The following is a 15251-nucleotide window of genomic DNA, read 5'->3' as shown; positions in this document are numbered from 1 at the left end:
TCTTCAGGAGAATCATCAAGCATGTAAAGACGTGCCTCGGGGGATTTAGCTTCAGACGGCTGCTCCGGGACGGTCCGTCCCTGCAGACCGGGAACATGGCAGCTGTCACTAACAAGAAAAGTCACATGCCACTCTCCTCCTTCATGTTCAAGTACAAACACACACTCTGGTGTATTAGAGCCAGAGACTTTCAATTATCTGTGCCAACCTTTATCTCTTCACATTTACTGGATTGATGCCTCCCTCTTTTCATATTTCAAGCTCTGCCGTACTTCAGAGCCCGCGGCGGCGGCGCAGATCACAACAGCTTCACCAACGTTTATGTCGGTGTTTGAGATCGTGCTCGCCTCGGGGTACGCGCCGCTCGCTGTAAAACTCTAACAACGCTTTAAGAGTAAACAAACGGGGAACCAACGGGGAACCAACGGGGAACCAACGGTGAACAAACGGTGAGCAAACGGGGAACCAACGGGGAGCAAACGGGGAACCAATGGTGAACCAACGGGGAGCCAACGGGGAGCCAACGGGGAACCAACGGTGAACAAACGGGGAGCAAACGGGGAACCAACGGGGAACCAACGGTGAACCAACGGGGAGCCAACGGTGAACCAACGGGGAACCAACGGTGAACCAACGGGGAGCAAACGGGGAACCAACGGGGAACCAACGGGGAACCAACGGTGAACAAACGGGGGAACCAACGGTGAACCAACGGGGAACCAACGGGGAGCAAACGGGGAACCAACAGTGAACAAACGGGGAACCAACGGGGAACCAACGGGGAACCAACGGGGAACCAACGGGGAGCAAACGGGGAACCAACAGTGAACCAACGGGGAACCAACGGGGAGCAAACGGGGAACCAACAGTGAACAAACGGGGAACCAACGGGGAACCAACGGGGAACCAACGGGGAACCAACGGGGAGCAAACGGGGGAGCAAACGAGGAACCAACGGGGAACCAACGGGGAACAAACAGTTCAGTCGGCTAGCTTAGCAGCGGTGTTAGCATGGCTAGTAAAAGAAGTGACGGGCGATATGCGTCCTCTGCTGGGAAAGTGTGGACTATACACGAAAAAACGATGCTAACAAATCAGCTAGTATGCTAACCACCGTGTTTATTGTAACGCGGCACGCGTCGTGGAGAAGGTTGCCGCCCCCTCTAGTAGTGTGCCTCATTTTTCCAGGCCCTGTTTAGGACGGGGGGGGGGGGGGGGGGGGTGCAGCCACCCTGGGGGAACAGAGGTTACCCCACATCTGGGCAGATGAGTATGACCCTCTCTAAGGGCACGGGAAGTTACCCTGAAAGCTGCAAACAAAAGCAGCGGCGCCCGGAGCGCCGTTCACGCCGCTAATGACTTGTTCATTAAGAGTGATGACGGATAAAGACTTCTCACGCTGAGACCAAATCAAGATTTATCTGCGTTGTTTCCTCACCCAACTTGTGGGAGGATCATCATCATTTAATTCTATCTCTGCGGCCGGTGATGGGCATCCAGAGAGCGGCTATCAAACGGTGCAGTCAGCTGGCAAAATCAGAAACGTGCCGCCGGCACATCTGGAGCTCGCCGCCGCGGCTGAGGGTGAGCAATGGCTGCTGGCGGGTGTCCAAATCACCGGCGGCGCCGCTTCAGGACGCCGCCGCCTGCACCCCGGCTCCTCCTCGTTTAGATCATCATCATTATTTATTTGCTTATTTATGATTTTCCCGTTGCGTTTCTGCAGCACTTTGTGGTGCTCGGCGTCGGCGTGTTATCGCAGCGCCCCGACCCCGGGCCCCCCTCCCTCTATAGGCTCTTATCTGCAGCTGGGAATAGCCCCCAGACACTTCATCAGCGTCCTTCAGCCAGCTATCGGCTGCTCCAACTTTTATTAAAACTTCAGCCTTTATCAGCGCCGGGTAATCCAGCCGTGACAAATTGGGCACCAGATGCCACCTCCGTTTGAGGCCGCTGTACGGGCTGCGGCATTGTGGGATATCCACCTTCAGCCCCCCGCATCAGGTTACTTCCACAAACGTCCTCCATCCGTCTGAGGGCTGGAAGCAGCACGAGCCTCCTCTTCATCGGTGTCACCTTCATCGCCTTCCTCGGATGGGAGGAAGAAACGATCTGCCAGGAAACAAAATGACGGCAGGAAGCCTGGAGGGCCAATCGGGGGCCTCGTACGAGAAGACTGGAATCTGGAGACGCGAAGCGATTGGTTGATAAAGATCGTCAAACAGACGATGCTTTTAGTGTGAAGGGACTGAATGTAAGGCCAGCTCTGTGCCCCCCCCCCCCCCCCCCCCGCTAAGGTGCTGTCTGTAAGGCCAGCTCTGTGCCCCCCCCCCCCCCCCCCCGCTAAGGTGCCGTCTGTAAGGCCAGCTCTGGTCTGGGGGGGGGGGGGCACCAGTTAGAGGCTACGCTCCAGTCGGGCTGTTACTGGTCCGGGGGGGGCTACTTTACTCTTGTTTGATGAACACCCCCCACGTCAGACTTGGGGGGCTGGCAGCACCGTAGACACTGGTCTAAAGCGTGGCTGTGGTGACAGGTCGGAGCTGGACCCCCGTTCATCCTCACTGGGACGCGGTGGCCTTGCGTGGGGGGGGGGGGGGGTAAAGGATCGCCTTGCGTCTCTCCTTTTGTTGCTGAATGCATAAATCGGTTGTGGCGAGATGCAATATGTATCCTGGCGCTCCACCTGCGGACGTCTGGTAATGGCTGCCATGCCCCCCCCCCCACCCCGTCAGGGATGATAAGTGACCCCCCGTCAACGTTAATGATAGTGATCATTCTGCGGCTGCCTGGCTCTCCGTCTTCCCTCGTGCCTCCCGTGTCCCACGCAGGGTGGCGAGTTCGAGGGACCGGAATGAAAACAAACAGATAAATAAAGAACGAGGGCGTGTGGACGGACGGAGCGACACCGGGGGGGGGTCAAACAGCTGTGGCTGTTTACATGACTTCATATCGGGGCCTGCTGGTAACGAGCGAGGCTGGGAGCGGCTAATCGAAGCTGAAGTCACAGCGAGCCTCCTCGAGTCAACCGCTGGTAACCTTGGTAACCTTGAACAGCCCCTCCCCACCAGCAGCGAGAACATCGCCAGTCCTCCAGCGTAACACCCACCTCGAGAGCCACGCCCACTTCCAAAGACACGCCCACCTCCAACACCTGTCAGGGGAGGAGGCGGACGTGTCTCACCCCCCCTCCCTGACCGCCTCCTCCTCCAACTCGGCTGAAATCCTTGAGGGACTGAAGACAGTCCTCCCGTTGTGGCCGGGCTCGGCTGGGGGGCCATTAGAGATCCCTCTCGCCACACGGTCAGGAAGCTGGGGGGGGGGCGGGGGGGACCAAACGGAGACAAAAGGAGCTCGACACCTACCCCTGAGGAAATGAGTAGCCATACAAACCGTTAGCATGTCAGCGTCACGTGGTGGGGGGGTCTCCGCTCGTTCTGCTGCCCCCTGCTGGCCGCCAAGTTATGATTGTTTTGTCTCGACGTCGGTCTTCAGTCAATCCGTCTGTCCGTCTCAACGGACGGACAGACGGACGGGCCGAGTCGCCAACGGCAACACGTAAACAAAATGAGGTTATTGTGAACGTGCTCTTAATTTTGATAAACAACAAAAAAGGCGGGGCCAGACGGGCACAACCAATCACCTGGACCGTTGTCTCACCTGTTCATGGTAATTAAAGCAAGTTGTCGTCGTTAATTTGACAAAGACGCATCGATGTTTAAAGATGCGACTCGCAGGACCTTTAATTAGAACCCCGGACGTTCTGCGGAGGCCTTCCTGGACGTCCGAGTCACCGCTGATAACGACCTTCGTTTAAGACGAGGGAGACGTGTGCGTGTGCGCGCGTGTGCGTGTGTGTGTGCGTGTCGGTGTGCGTGTCTCAAATGCCACGGGGCCCATTCCGGACCCCGGCCAGCCTCCAGCCTCTCTCCTAATTGCATTGATTTTTACACAGTAAATCTCGATCCGCCCCCCCAGCCGTGACGTCACGCTCCGACGCCGGCCCAAATCTGCTGCCCTCAAATTTGAACCGCAACGTCGTGATTAATGGTTAAATTCATTAATTGCTAAATGTATGCTAATTGTGTAATTGGTTGCCTGATCTATATATAAGATAATGTATAAATCAAATGAGTTGATTTACAAAGTTTATTGATTAAATGTGACTACCTGATGCAGTGTGGTTTAGCAAAGTGCGCCCGGCGATCTGCGGCAGGCGAGACACGCCCCTCCTTATTCACGGGGCAGACAGCTGATAATGACTCATTAATATTCATGAGACTGTAAATGTGCACGCTGCAACCCGATCCCAGAGCGCGTGGCTGTAAATCCACCTGCAGGTCACACTTTGAATGCAGATTCAAGTGGAAGTGGTGGGTGGGGTCAAGTGTCTGGGCGGGGCTTCACTACAGGTGAATCATCCTGCTGACGTGTGAAGGACGATCGGAGGGAAACATTCAACCAGCAGCACCAACGCCAGCTGGGTCTCAGCTGTGGTTCTGGTAGCACTGAAACCTGGACCTGCACCGATCTGATGCTCTGTCTGGTGGATGGACCCGTGACCCGGTCCAGCTCGGGTTCTGCCGGTGGATGGACCCGTGACCCGGTCCAGCTCGGGTTCTCCTGGTGGATGGACCCGTGACCCGGTCCAGCTCGGGTTCTGCTGGTGGATGGATCCGTGACCCGGTCCAGCTCGGGTTCTGCCGGTGGATGGACCCGTGACCCGGTCCAGCTCGGTGTCTGCCGGTGGATGTACCCGTGACCCGGTCCAGCTCGGGTTCTGCCGGTGGATGGACCCGTGACCCGGTCCAGCTCGGTGTCTGCCGGTGGATGGACCCGTGACCCGGTCCAGCTCGGGTTCTGCCGGTGGATGGACCCGTGACCCGGTCCAGGTCGTGTTCCTGTGTTTAGTGATGAGCATGGATCGACCAGCACCGCTAGACTTTTACCTTCTTCCTCCGTGCTGCACGGCGGGAGAACCGGCAACCAACGACTGGACCGCTTTGGCCCATCTGAGGTTCTGCCGGCCCAGACGTTCTATCTGTATCTGTAGCGTGTGGAACCGGCCGTCTGTCTGACATCCAGGCTGGGTCAGGATTCTGCCGTTCAGAATCATCCATCTTCTTTGTCTTGTCTTCCATCAGCACCATTCCTGCCAAGCCCGTCAGAACTGTCAGAGGGAAACCAGAACCAGCAGCGGCGTTCAGGTGGGTTCTGTGGTGGGAGTCTGTGTGTTCTGGATTCCACGCGGACCCGAGAGTGTGACGGATGTGCAGAACCCTTTGGACTGGACACGTATGAACAGGGTTCTTTGTTCTGGATCAGGTCCTAGTTCTACGTCCTCGGGACAGGAACGCACCGATGCCGCCCTCGGTCCAGAGGTCACATGGGTCGCCGGCGCCTTTCTGCTTAGCTTTTGGAATGCAGGTGATGAATGGGGCGGGTCCAGTACCAGTAGATGAACACCTGAAGTCTTCCTGACCCAAACCGCAGGAACCAAGCAGCGCCGGCGGCGGGTGTCCCGGCCCCCACACAGCAGGACCGGCGTGTTCTGGGTTACTGTGACACTTCCATCTCAGGTAAATACCTCCACCTGTGCTGCCTCTTACCTGCCCCATAAACTCTGCATTGTGCACAAAGGGGGGGGGGGGGGGGGGGGGCACATAATCAGTCCCCTCAAACAGACTCGACGGACGTCCTCTGGTTTGCCCCCCCATAAAGGACAGATATGATCAATTTGATGCTAATGATGCTAATCTGCTCATTCTGTTTGAACGTTTTATTGTTCAGACCCGCTTTTAGGGACCCTGTCTTCCTAAATAACGCCCGTATAAAATCAATGTGGGGGTGGCGCCGTGGGAATGAAACCCGATCCTTTCAGCCGCGTGGCGTCATATTTAGATTGAATAGAACGTTTTTAAGGAAGCAGGCTGGAGGAGGAACCCTGGCCTCCATTAGCGAGTGATGGATCACCTGGAGAGGTGAGCGCCGACTCGACACTCTCTTAAATTACAGATATACTTTTTAGCCTGCTCTCATTCTTCGCCTTTAAATGACGTAAAATAATATTGAGAGGATGAGCGTTGACTCGGGTCCAACAATAATTAAACACAGAGACGGGCTTGAAGTGTTCTGAGGAGAAGGTCTTCCATTGGAGCCCGGCGGCCCCGAGCTCAACCAGAACCAGTTGTGATGTCATCGTTACCTCAACGAGCTAACATGCTAGTCTAACGGCGCCAGCTGATGATGCGCTAACCTGAACTGGTCTAATCAGGATTGTCAGGCTGGCAGGAGGAGGCGGGGTCACAGACGACACCTGAGCAGGTGAATCACCACACATGCAGAAGGCGGCTGCTGACAGCTAACAGCTAGCATCGTTTTACCGCTTCGACAACCTGAAGTCAGGTCGGTTACACGGACGCATCGCCCGACGCCTCGCCCGACGCCTCGCCCGACGCCTCGCCCGACGCCTCGCCCGACGCCTCGCCCGACGCCTCGCCCGACGCCTCGCCCGACGCCTCGCCCGATACGCCTCGCCCGCTGCCTCGCCCGACGCATCGCCCGACGCCTCGCCCGCTGCCTCGCCCGACGCCTCGCCCGACGCCTCGCCCTACGCATTGCCCGACGCCTCGCCCGACGCCTCGCCCGACGCCTCGCCCGCTGCCTCGTCCGACGCATCGCCCGCTGCCTCGTCCGACGCATCGCCCGACGCCTCGCCCGACGCCTCGCCCGACGCCTCGCCCGCTGCACAGCTTCGTGTGCCGCCTCTTTTTAAACAGCCGATCGCCGAGCAGCTGCAGGAGTTAACACGCAGCCAGATGCGTTGCATCTGGCTGCGTGTTCCAGAACACACAGAAGTAATTAGTCTGAACACGGAATGACGGCTTTCACGCGGAGCGGCTCCAGAGACGCTCTCGGCGCCGCGTTCTCAGGCGGCGAGGCAACGTGAACGGAAACGCTCTGTGACCTGGAAATAACTGATCAATCAATGTTCTTGACTAGAACACCAAATATCAATGACATTTGTGTCTTAATTGTTGACTTCGCTGAGCACGAAGCAGCACATCAGTCAGTGGAAGGCCCAGATGTTGGAGGCTTGGCTCCGCCTCCATCGAGCATCGGCTCCAGGCTGCATTTACATACTCATGTTTTATTCCAGCCCGCTTTCTAATGCGCCGCTTAATTATACTGAGCGCAGACAATGTCAGACCCCCGTAGCCCCCACTGTGTTATTGCAGTGTGAAGCTGCAACCATCAAACCCAGCGGCCCCCCGAACCTCTGACGGGTCCAGTCTCTGTTCGGATTCCTTAATGAAAGAATAACACGAGGCGTAGAAGGAATGTTAATAAAGTCCGAGTCTCGTTCGGATCCTTCGTCTCGTTTATCTTTCGTCCCCTCAGATTCTGCAAAAGAAAAATATTACTGCGGATTATTCATGGGATGAAATCAGTGTTGACCCAAACATGCAAAGTAGAGGGCTGGGGGGGCGCAGTCTACCCACCCTAATCTGCATATTACCGCTCCACCCCCCCCAGCCAAAAGCAAAGAAAACTATGTAATTATTCAGCCAAAGAAAAAATAGTAAAAACTGTGTGTGTGTGTGTGTGTGTGTGTGTGTGTGGTCTGGGACTTGGGGGTTCTGGGCCTGCTCCAGGTTTCTTCCCATTCAAGGCAGTTTTCTTCTCCTACTTCTCTACGTTCTTCTCCTGGCAGACTGTTCAAAAAAAAGAATTAAATGACTTCCTTTAAATTTGAATAGCTCTTGTTCCAAAAGCTCGCCCCAGCGTTTGGGCGTGAGTCGATCTGTTTTAGGTGAGCAGCTGTTGGTGGTGATCATTAATCAGGAATCGTGTTAAAGAGCGCCCTTCCCTTTGGGGATGTCTAATACTTAGAGAGAAAGAGGGAAAGAACGCTTTGGTGTATAAAGATACAAGAACAATCTAGAGCAGGCATGGGCAAACTAAGGCCCGGGGGCCATATGCGGCCCGTTGGGCTATTTAATCCGGCCCGCCGAACTTGTCCAAATTATATCATTAAATTAAGTTTTATTATAATTAAACCCCAATATTTGACCTTTTCCCTGTAATGCTACCTGTAAAAGGCCAAATCCTTTCATGTAATGTCTTTTACATGTCATTTATATTAGCTCACACAAACACTCCATCCATCTGTTCCTCGCCCGGCCCCTCTGGCTAATTTTAGAACCCATTGTGGCCCATGGGTCAAAAGGTTTGCCCACCCCTGATCTAGAACCTTCTGGTGCTGATCCAGATCACCGTGTGGACGGTGTCGATCCAGCGAGCTGCTTGGGGGAGGTCTGTGCTCGACGGGTGATTTTCTGGTAATGGAACGTGACGATCGAACCCGATCAGTTACGGATCTGAGACTCAAACCTCGCCCGTTTAAGGTTCTCAGCGTTCACTTCCTGCATCAAAGGAAAAGGCAGCGACGGTCCGAAGACGAGGATCATTCCCGACTCCGTTTGAAGCTTTCACCGAGAGGAAATGCCGTCGGCTCTTTGCTACATTTTGTTTTGAAAGTTCCTCGGATCATCTCTGAACTTCCCCGCCCGCAGAAGGAGTTCTGTTTATTCCGTAGTCGTGGTGAGCAATGGCTGCAAACGCAGGTATAATTTGGTTTCAGTCTGTCAAGATGAACTTTGTGAGGAACGTGATGAATGCCGGGCGGGACGGCGCTCCGATGCATCAGCGGCGTTCCAGATTCTTCATGGGGGCTGAGAGTTTCCAAGATTAACTGCCGTATTAGTCCGTGTTTTTGGGAGAAGACTTCACGCTAATTTAGTGAAGAGCAACAACCTGCAGAGGAGGTCCATTAGCAATGACAATGAAGTACGGCGCCGCTGGGACGATCCGATTAGCGGCGCCAGCCGGGATCGGGCGATAATTCCACATCTGCAGGAAGTGAAGAGTCCGGAGAAGACGACGCTTCTGCCACAAATCAGGCGTACAGCAGGAACCAGCATGAACAAGCAGGCCGTCTGATCCGGATCCGGATCAGCACCAAAAGGTTCTGGAATCTAGAACCTTTTGGTGCTGATCCGAGAACAATCTAGATTCTATTTTTCTACACCAACCGGGAAAAGTCAGAGCGAATCCGAGTTGACTGATTTCTGAATCCATGAATGGGTTTCATGTTAGAATGTTCCCGACCTTCTGGATCAGAACCAGGAGACGTGACGGTTCAGATCGGACCCCTTCACGACTGGATTGATTTTATTTCATGGACCCATCTTCAAGTTTTTACTCCTTGAGATCCATCCAGCAGTTTTTCCGTGGCTCCATGTTGGGGGCGGCACCTGAACAAAGCCCCGCCCCTAACGGCGCCGTGTTGCAGGCCCCTCCCCTAACGTCAGAGTATACGAACCATCCGTGTCGCTGCTCTGTGGCCTGATGAGATATGCAAATTGTGTCTGTCCTCCGTGAGCGAACGGGAACAACGGGCCAATCGGAAGAGCCGCTCGCCTCATTCCTCTCCACTAATTAAAACGTGTTGCGATGAGGAGGGGCGCCGGGGGAGGGGGGGGGGGCGTTCGTTTCATTCATTCCGACGCGTATGTTTGGCTTCTGCTTAAAGGAAGCGGCGTGATGTACGAACACGGAGCGAGTCGTTGTCACTAATGGCGAGGGGGGGGCGACACGCCAACCAGACTGACGGGCCTTAAACGTGTCGGGAGGCCTGCCGGCGGCCATGTTGGAAAATAGATCATCCCGTCGCTCCTTCAACGCACCTTCATCTATTAACGCTTTCCCAGGATGCATCACAAGTCAGGCCTTTAATTAGTCTGGGGGGGGGGGGGGGGGTGCTGCTGTCAGCTGGGATCCTGGTTCTGAGCCTTGATCTGGGGGCGTCCGGCCCGGCCCGTGACCCGGCCCCGCCTCCTTCAGATCCGGATTCATCGTGGAGTTCCGGATGTTGTTCTTGTCACACTCCGGACCGGCTGCAGGAGAACCGGGCCTCCTGCTATCAGTTCTTTTTCTCTTATCTGATCTCTACAGGGCCCGTCTTTACCAGAAGCCGTCCTCAATCACTGTTAATGTCCCCCCATGTCCCCCCATGTCCACATCAGGGGCTGATCCAGAACCATTAGTCTCCCTAATGGGAGCAGGTCCGAGCCCGCTCTGCCTCCCGTTCATGTCCACGTTGTTCTGCTCTATTAACGCTCATTAGCATTTCTCTTTTAATAAGCACTCCTTAAAGTCATGACCTGCAGAGGAGTTAAAGGCGGGGCCAATAAAAGGTGACTTTAATGTGACTAATGGCGTCCCTTATATACTCAAGTTAATTACTATTGGATCCCGGATCCCTTTAAAGCCACGCCCCCCTTACCATCGTCCCTCCATTGTCCCTCCATCGTCCCTCCATCATCCCTCCATCGTCCCTCCATCGTCCCTCCATCATCCCTCCATTGTCCCTCCATTGTCCCTCCATCGTCCTTCCATCGTCCCTCCATCGTTTTAGGTCTTGCAGGACACACACACACACACACACACACACAATAATTACTGGATGCCTTTGCTGGCATGCTGAAAACCTTTCAAATCAGTAATTCTCTCTAATTCACATCATCACAAGATAAATAATTACAGCTGCGATGCTAGCAGGAGCTAACAGATCACACGGCGTCCTAATTGCTGAAATCCCTTAATGTTGAGGATGGAGGCGATGCATCATTCCGAAGCTCCATTTGTATTTCTCCTGCGCTGAAATGTGTCCGATTCGTGCACAGAATTAACGTGCACCAAATGCACCGCATTAGCATTTTCCAGTGATGCATTTCCCCCTTGCTTAAGGTCATGTGACTCTAACGGGAGGCTTAAGTAAGACTCATGTGTGGAGCATGACCCATTTCATAAATCCAGCGGATACTGAATGTCACAAACCGGTGGGTCATCAAATCCCGCTCAAACAACGAGGAGAAGAAGCGGCGCCGCTCGTTCCCACCGCGCTGCTTTGCTAGCTGTGGACGGGTGTCGTCCCAGTCGCCGGTCTCCCTTGGTGACAGATTACGTGCAGATCTTCATGCATCTTTGAAGCCCAGAGGTCGGGCGCCGTCAGAGCGGACGGACGGGCGACTTCCTCTCAAGATGAAAAGACACGACGCGGTTTCCTGATCAAGAGCAGGAGGCTTCTGCTGTGTTGCTTTTGAGATCAAATATCTCACGTGGAGATTGGCTGCAGCCGCTTCATGAAGACGCTGCTGCTTGTCTCACCGTCTCGCTAACAAGACGAGCGGGACAGACGTTCACCTGCAGACGTTTGAAGAACGCTGACAATAAGGAGTCAAATCAGGTGACTTCATAGGAGCTAAAAATAAAGAATATTTGCTTTTAGCATTTATTAAAATGCTCCTGATTACAGGCTGACTGCCGAGACGCACCTGATCTCCCGCTTTTCCTTTGAGCTGTCCAGACGGGACGGGAAGAGGAGGGGACGGTCACATCCGCTGTCAGCTCGCCGCCGTTAATGAACTAGCATCGCTAGCATCATTTTACAGACTTGTCTTCACCAGAAATAAAAGATGACAAATGTTTGTAAAGGGGAAAAACAACTTTCTTAATTCCTGCCTGACATTTGTGTCGGCGTGTCAGAACGAAACATTAAAGGTAAAACTCTTTATCGTCAAAAGAAGTTTCGAGCTTCTGTCGTGGAGTTATGGAAACACAGTCGGACTGAAGTTTGTATGCCGCGGGTTTGGGTCCAACTTCGTGAAATACAAAGGAATTGATGTTTCTCAGAACTTTCGCACCTTTAAATTCCTCCGTTAAATGAAATGAAATCATACAACCACATAGAGGCTAAAAGAAGGTGCTGCAGGCTAGCGCAAAGGTTAGCCCGAAGGCTAGCCCGAATCTAATTACCCCAGCAAACAGGGTGTGTTTTCACAGACCGGTTTGTTTATTTGTTTATCTGTCAAAGTTAGATGAAGCTAATTTGGAGCAGCTGAAACCGGAAGACGCTTGAAGAACCATTTCTGTGCTAAGCTAAAAGCTAAGGCATTATTTCTGTCATTACTCAAACAGTTTCTCATGAAATGATGAAATGCTTTTCACGCAGACGATAGAGTTTCATGTAATAATAATTCTAGCTGTTGTTGAACTTTGTGATTTAGAATATATTTACACGGCAGTGAGCTGAGCCTGGAGGCGGAGCCTGGAGGCGGAGCCTGGAGACGGAGCCTGGAGACGGAGCCTGGAGACTGAACCTGGAGACGGAGCCTGGAGATGGAGACGGAGCCTGGAGACGGAACCTGGAGACGGAGCCTGGAGACCGAACCTGGAGACGGAGCCTGGAGACGGAGCCTGGAGACGGAGCCTGGAGACGGAGCCTGGAGGCGGAGCCTGGAGACGGAACCTGGAGACGGAACCTGGAGACGGAGCCTGGAGACGGAGACGGAGACGGAGACGGAGACGGAGCCTGGAGGCGGAGACGGAGCCTGGAGGCGGAGCCTGGAGACGGAACCTGGAGACGGAACCTGGAGACGGAGCCTGGAGACGGAGACGGAGACGGAGACGGAGACGGAGCCTGGAGGCGGAGACGGAGCCTGGAGGCGGAGCCTGGAGACGGAACCTGGAGACGGAACCTGGAGACGGAGCCTGGAGACGGAGCCTGGAGGCGGAGCCTGGAGACGGAACCTGGAGACGGAATCTTTAGAGTAAGTATAGTTACAACCGTTAGCACATCCACTGCTAGCGTTAGCTTCAGGACGACGAGTCTGCGTGGAGCAAGAAAAGCCTGACCAACGTTCACAGGTAGAGCTCCCCTCCAAACCACACATCCTGTCCTCCTCCTGCTCCTCCCTCGCCTCCTCCTCCCTTGCCTCCTGCTCCTCCCTCTCCTCCTGCTCCTCCCTTGCCTCCTGCTCCTCCCTCTTCTCCTGCTCCTCCCTCTCCTCCTGCTCCTCCCTCTCCTCCTCCTCCTCCCTTGCCTCCTGCTCCTCCCTCTTCTCCTGCTCCTCCCTCTCCTCCTGCTCCTCCCTTGCCTCCTGCTCCTCCCTCTTCTCCTGCTCCTCCCTCTCCTCCTCCTCCTCCCTTGCCTCCTGCTCCTCCCTCTTCTCCTGCTCCTCCCTCTCCTCCTCCTCCTCCCTTGCCTCCTGCTCCTCCCTCTTCTCCTGCTCCTCCCTCTCCTCCTCCTCCTCCCTTGCCTCCTGCTCCTCCCTCTTCTCCTGCTCCTCCCTCTCCTCCTGCTCCTCCCTTGCCTCCTGCTCCTCCCTCTCCTCCTGCTCCTCCCTCTCCTCCTGCTCCTCCCTTGCCTCCTGCTCCTCCCTCTTCTCCTGCTCCTCCCTCTCCTCCTGCTCCTTCTGCATGGAGGGTTGGTTTTGAGATCTGCCTCTCTCCTTTAGAGGGCAAAGGCTAAGCTAAGCTAACTAATGCTAACCGTTATGGTTTCCATGCCGCTGTCGTTCTGCTGGAGAGTGAACAGACGAATCTCCAGTCAGGGGCGCCGCTGCCGGGCCTTCAAGCTCCGCCCCCAAAAAGTCTGCTTCCATTATTGTGACAGAAGGCAGACGTCTCACTGAGACAACCCAGATGGATCAATAGGTGAACTGTTCCTTTAACACACTACAAAATCATGAGCAGAGAACTGTGCGGCGTCCCAAGACGTGTCTCTGAGGTATTTGGATAATGGCGTCCTTGTGTTTGTCTTCAGGAGACCCAGTCAGGAGACCCAGACACTTTAATAGTGTTTTTACAGGCCTCTTTAAAGCATGAGTCATACCGCTGGAGTCCTGACGGGGGCCGGAGGAGTGGACCCATCATCCTAATGTCTGTTTGCACTGGCCTCCCCGGCGTCACTGCCATTACTTTAGAAACACTCCACAACGGTTTGGGGTTATGAACCAACGACCTCTTAGATCAGCTGGGACAGGCCCGCTCAGGGTCCCAAAGGCAGCTGCCCTCTGAACCCGATTCAGACTTAACTTCTGCTTCGGCGTTTCACACATCTCCTCTGCTCCTCCTTTAAAGCCTGATTTTGTTTGTTCATCCTGTAAATGAGGTCAGAGCGTTCACCAGCTGTTAATAACTAGTTATAACTCATCAATAACTAGCTGATAATGGCAGCAGCAATGGGCTTGTGTTGAACCAGAGCAGGCTGACTGAGATAACCATCAGAACCAGAACAGAACGAGGATTGGGATTCAAGGAACAGACGTATGCAAGTCATTCCACGTTGACTGAACTTCCGCTCAAACATCTCCGGGTCGTTTCCAGATGCTTCCAGATGTTTCCAGATGCAGCGGTTTGAGACCACAGGAAGCTACATTTGCTAAACGCTCCGGGTTCTACTCGCCGCTCCCGCTGCCTCCAACTGCCGCCCGTCGACACGGCAACAAAGCCATCTGCAGCAGCGCCTGCGTTTGGCTGATGGATGGCGAGCCCTGCCAGATTACTTGATTTGATCAGCAGTGCAACCCATCGGTAACGTAATACATCACAAATTGTTTTGTCAACAATTTATGACACCATTTATCAAATGAGCATCGCGGCGGGCTGAGTTATGATGTCACCGCTGGCATAACGTCAATACTCCAGCTGAGCTGAGGGCCGCGTGGACGCAGTGATTTAGACACACGACACCTGACCTCTGCGGGAGTTTCTCTTCATTACCGCACAAATTGATGTTGAATGGAGAAGAAAAGTTGTAAAATTTAATGTTGAAATCTTTAGAATTAAATATATCAAGCGGGTGAGACAAAAGCCGAGACGGTGCGAGTCCACGCAAAACGCTAAACGTTACGTTAGACTTTAATAAATGAGGCAGCTTCAAAAGAGTTGTACATATTATATGTCTTTTTAATTTATTGTTATTTTTCATCTGTAGTGTAATTTATTTTAATTTTATTGTTATTCTGCATCAATTGAGTAATTTAATATTAGTTTTATTTGTATTGTTAAATGTCGATGATTTATGTACGAAGGACTTTCAACGGAAACAAGACCGCAAGAAATGCTCCTCTGAGACAGGATGTTTGACTGTACTTGTACTGTAATACATGCTACTGTGTGACTGTACTTGTACTGTAATACATACTACTGTGTGACTGTACTTGTACTGTAACATTCTACCTAATAAATATATTCATCATCATCATCAGCTCTCGCTGGCCCCGCCCCCGACGCCGGCTGTCCTCAGCAATCTGCGTCTCCATGGACGCATCCGTCTTTTCGTATCGACCGACCAATGAAATCAAACATATTTAATAAAATCTTAAAGACATTTTTGTATTTCCTCA

At 53.6% G+C, this 15251-nt stretch overlaps 1 protein-coding gene across 1 annotated transcript in view; it reads left to right on the top strand.

Moving 5' to 3' along the window:
* Nucleotides 1–7280, top strand: part of gapvd1 (GTPase activating protein and VPS9 domains 1) — a 26192-nt gene extending 18912 nt beyond the window's left edge. The window contains exon 24 of the mRNA XM_068738481.1: nt 7236–7280. Coding sequence (XP_068594582.1) covers nt 7236–7280 — 45 coding nt within the window. The remainder of the gene's footprint in view (nt 1–7235) is intronic.
* The last annotated feature ends 7971 nt before the right edge of the window (nt 7281–15251 follow it).

Source organism: Brachionichthys hirsutus, chromosome 4 (assembly GCF_040956055.1).
Source record: "Brachionichthys hirsutus isolate HB-005 chromosome 4, CSIRO-AGI_Bhir_v1, whole genome shotgun sequence".
NCBI lineage: Eukaryota > Metazoa > Chordata > Actinopteri > Lophiiformes > Brachionichthyidae > Brachionichthys > Brachionichthys hirsutus.
The sequence above is the reverse complement of the archived record's forward strand: the minus strand, read 5'-3'. Positions and strand labels throughout refer to the sequence as shown.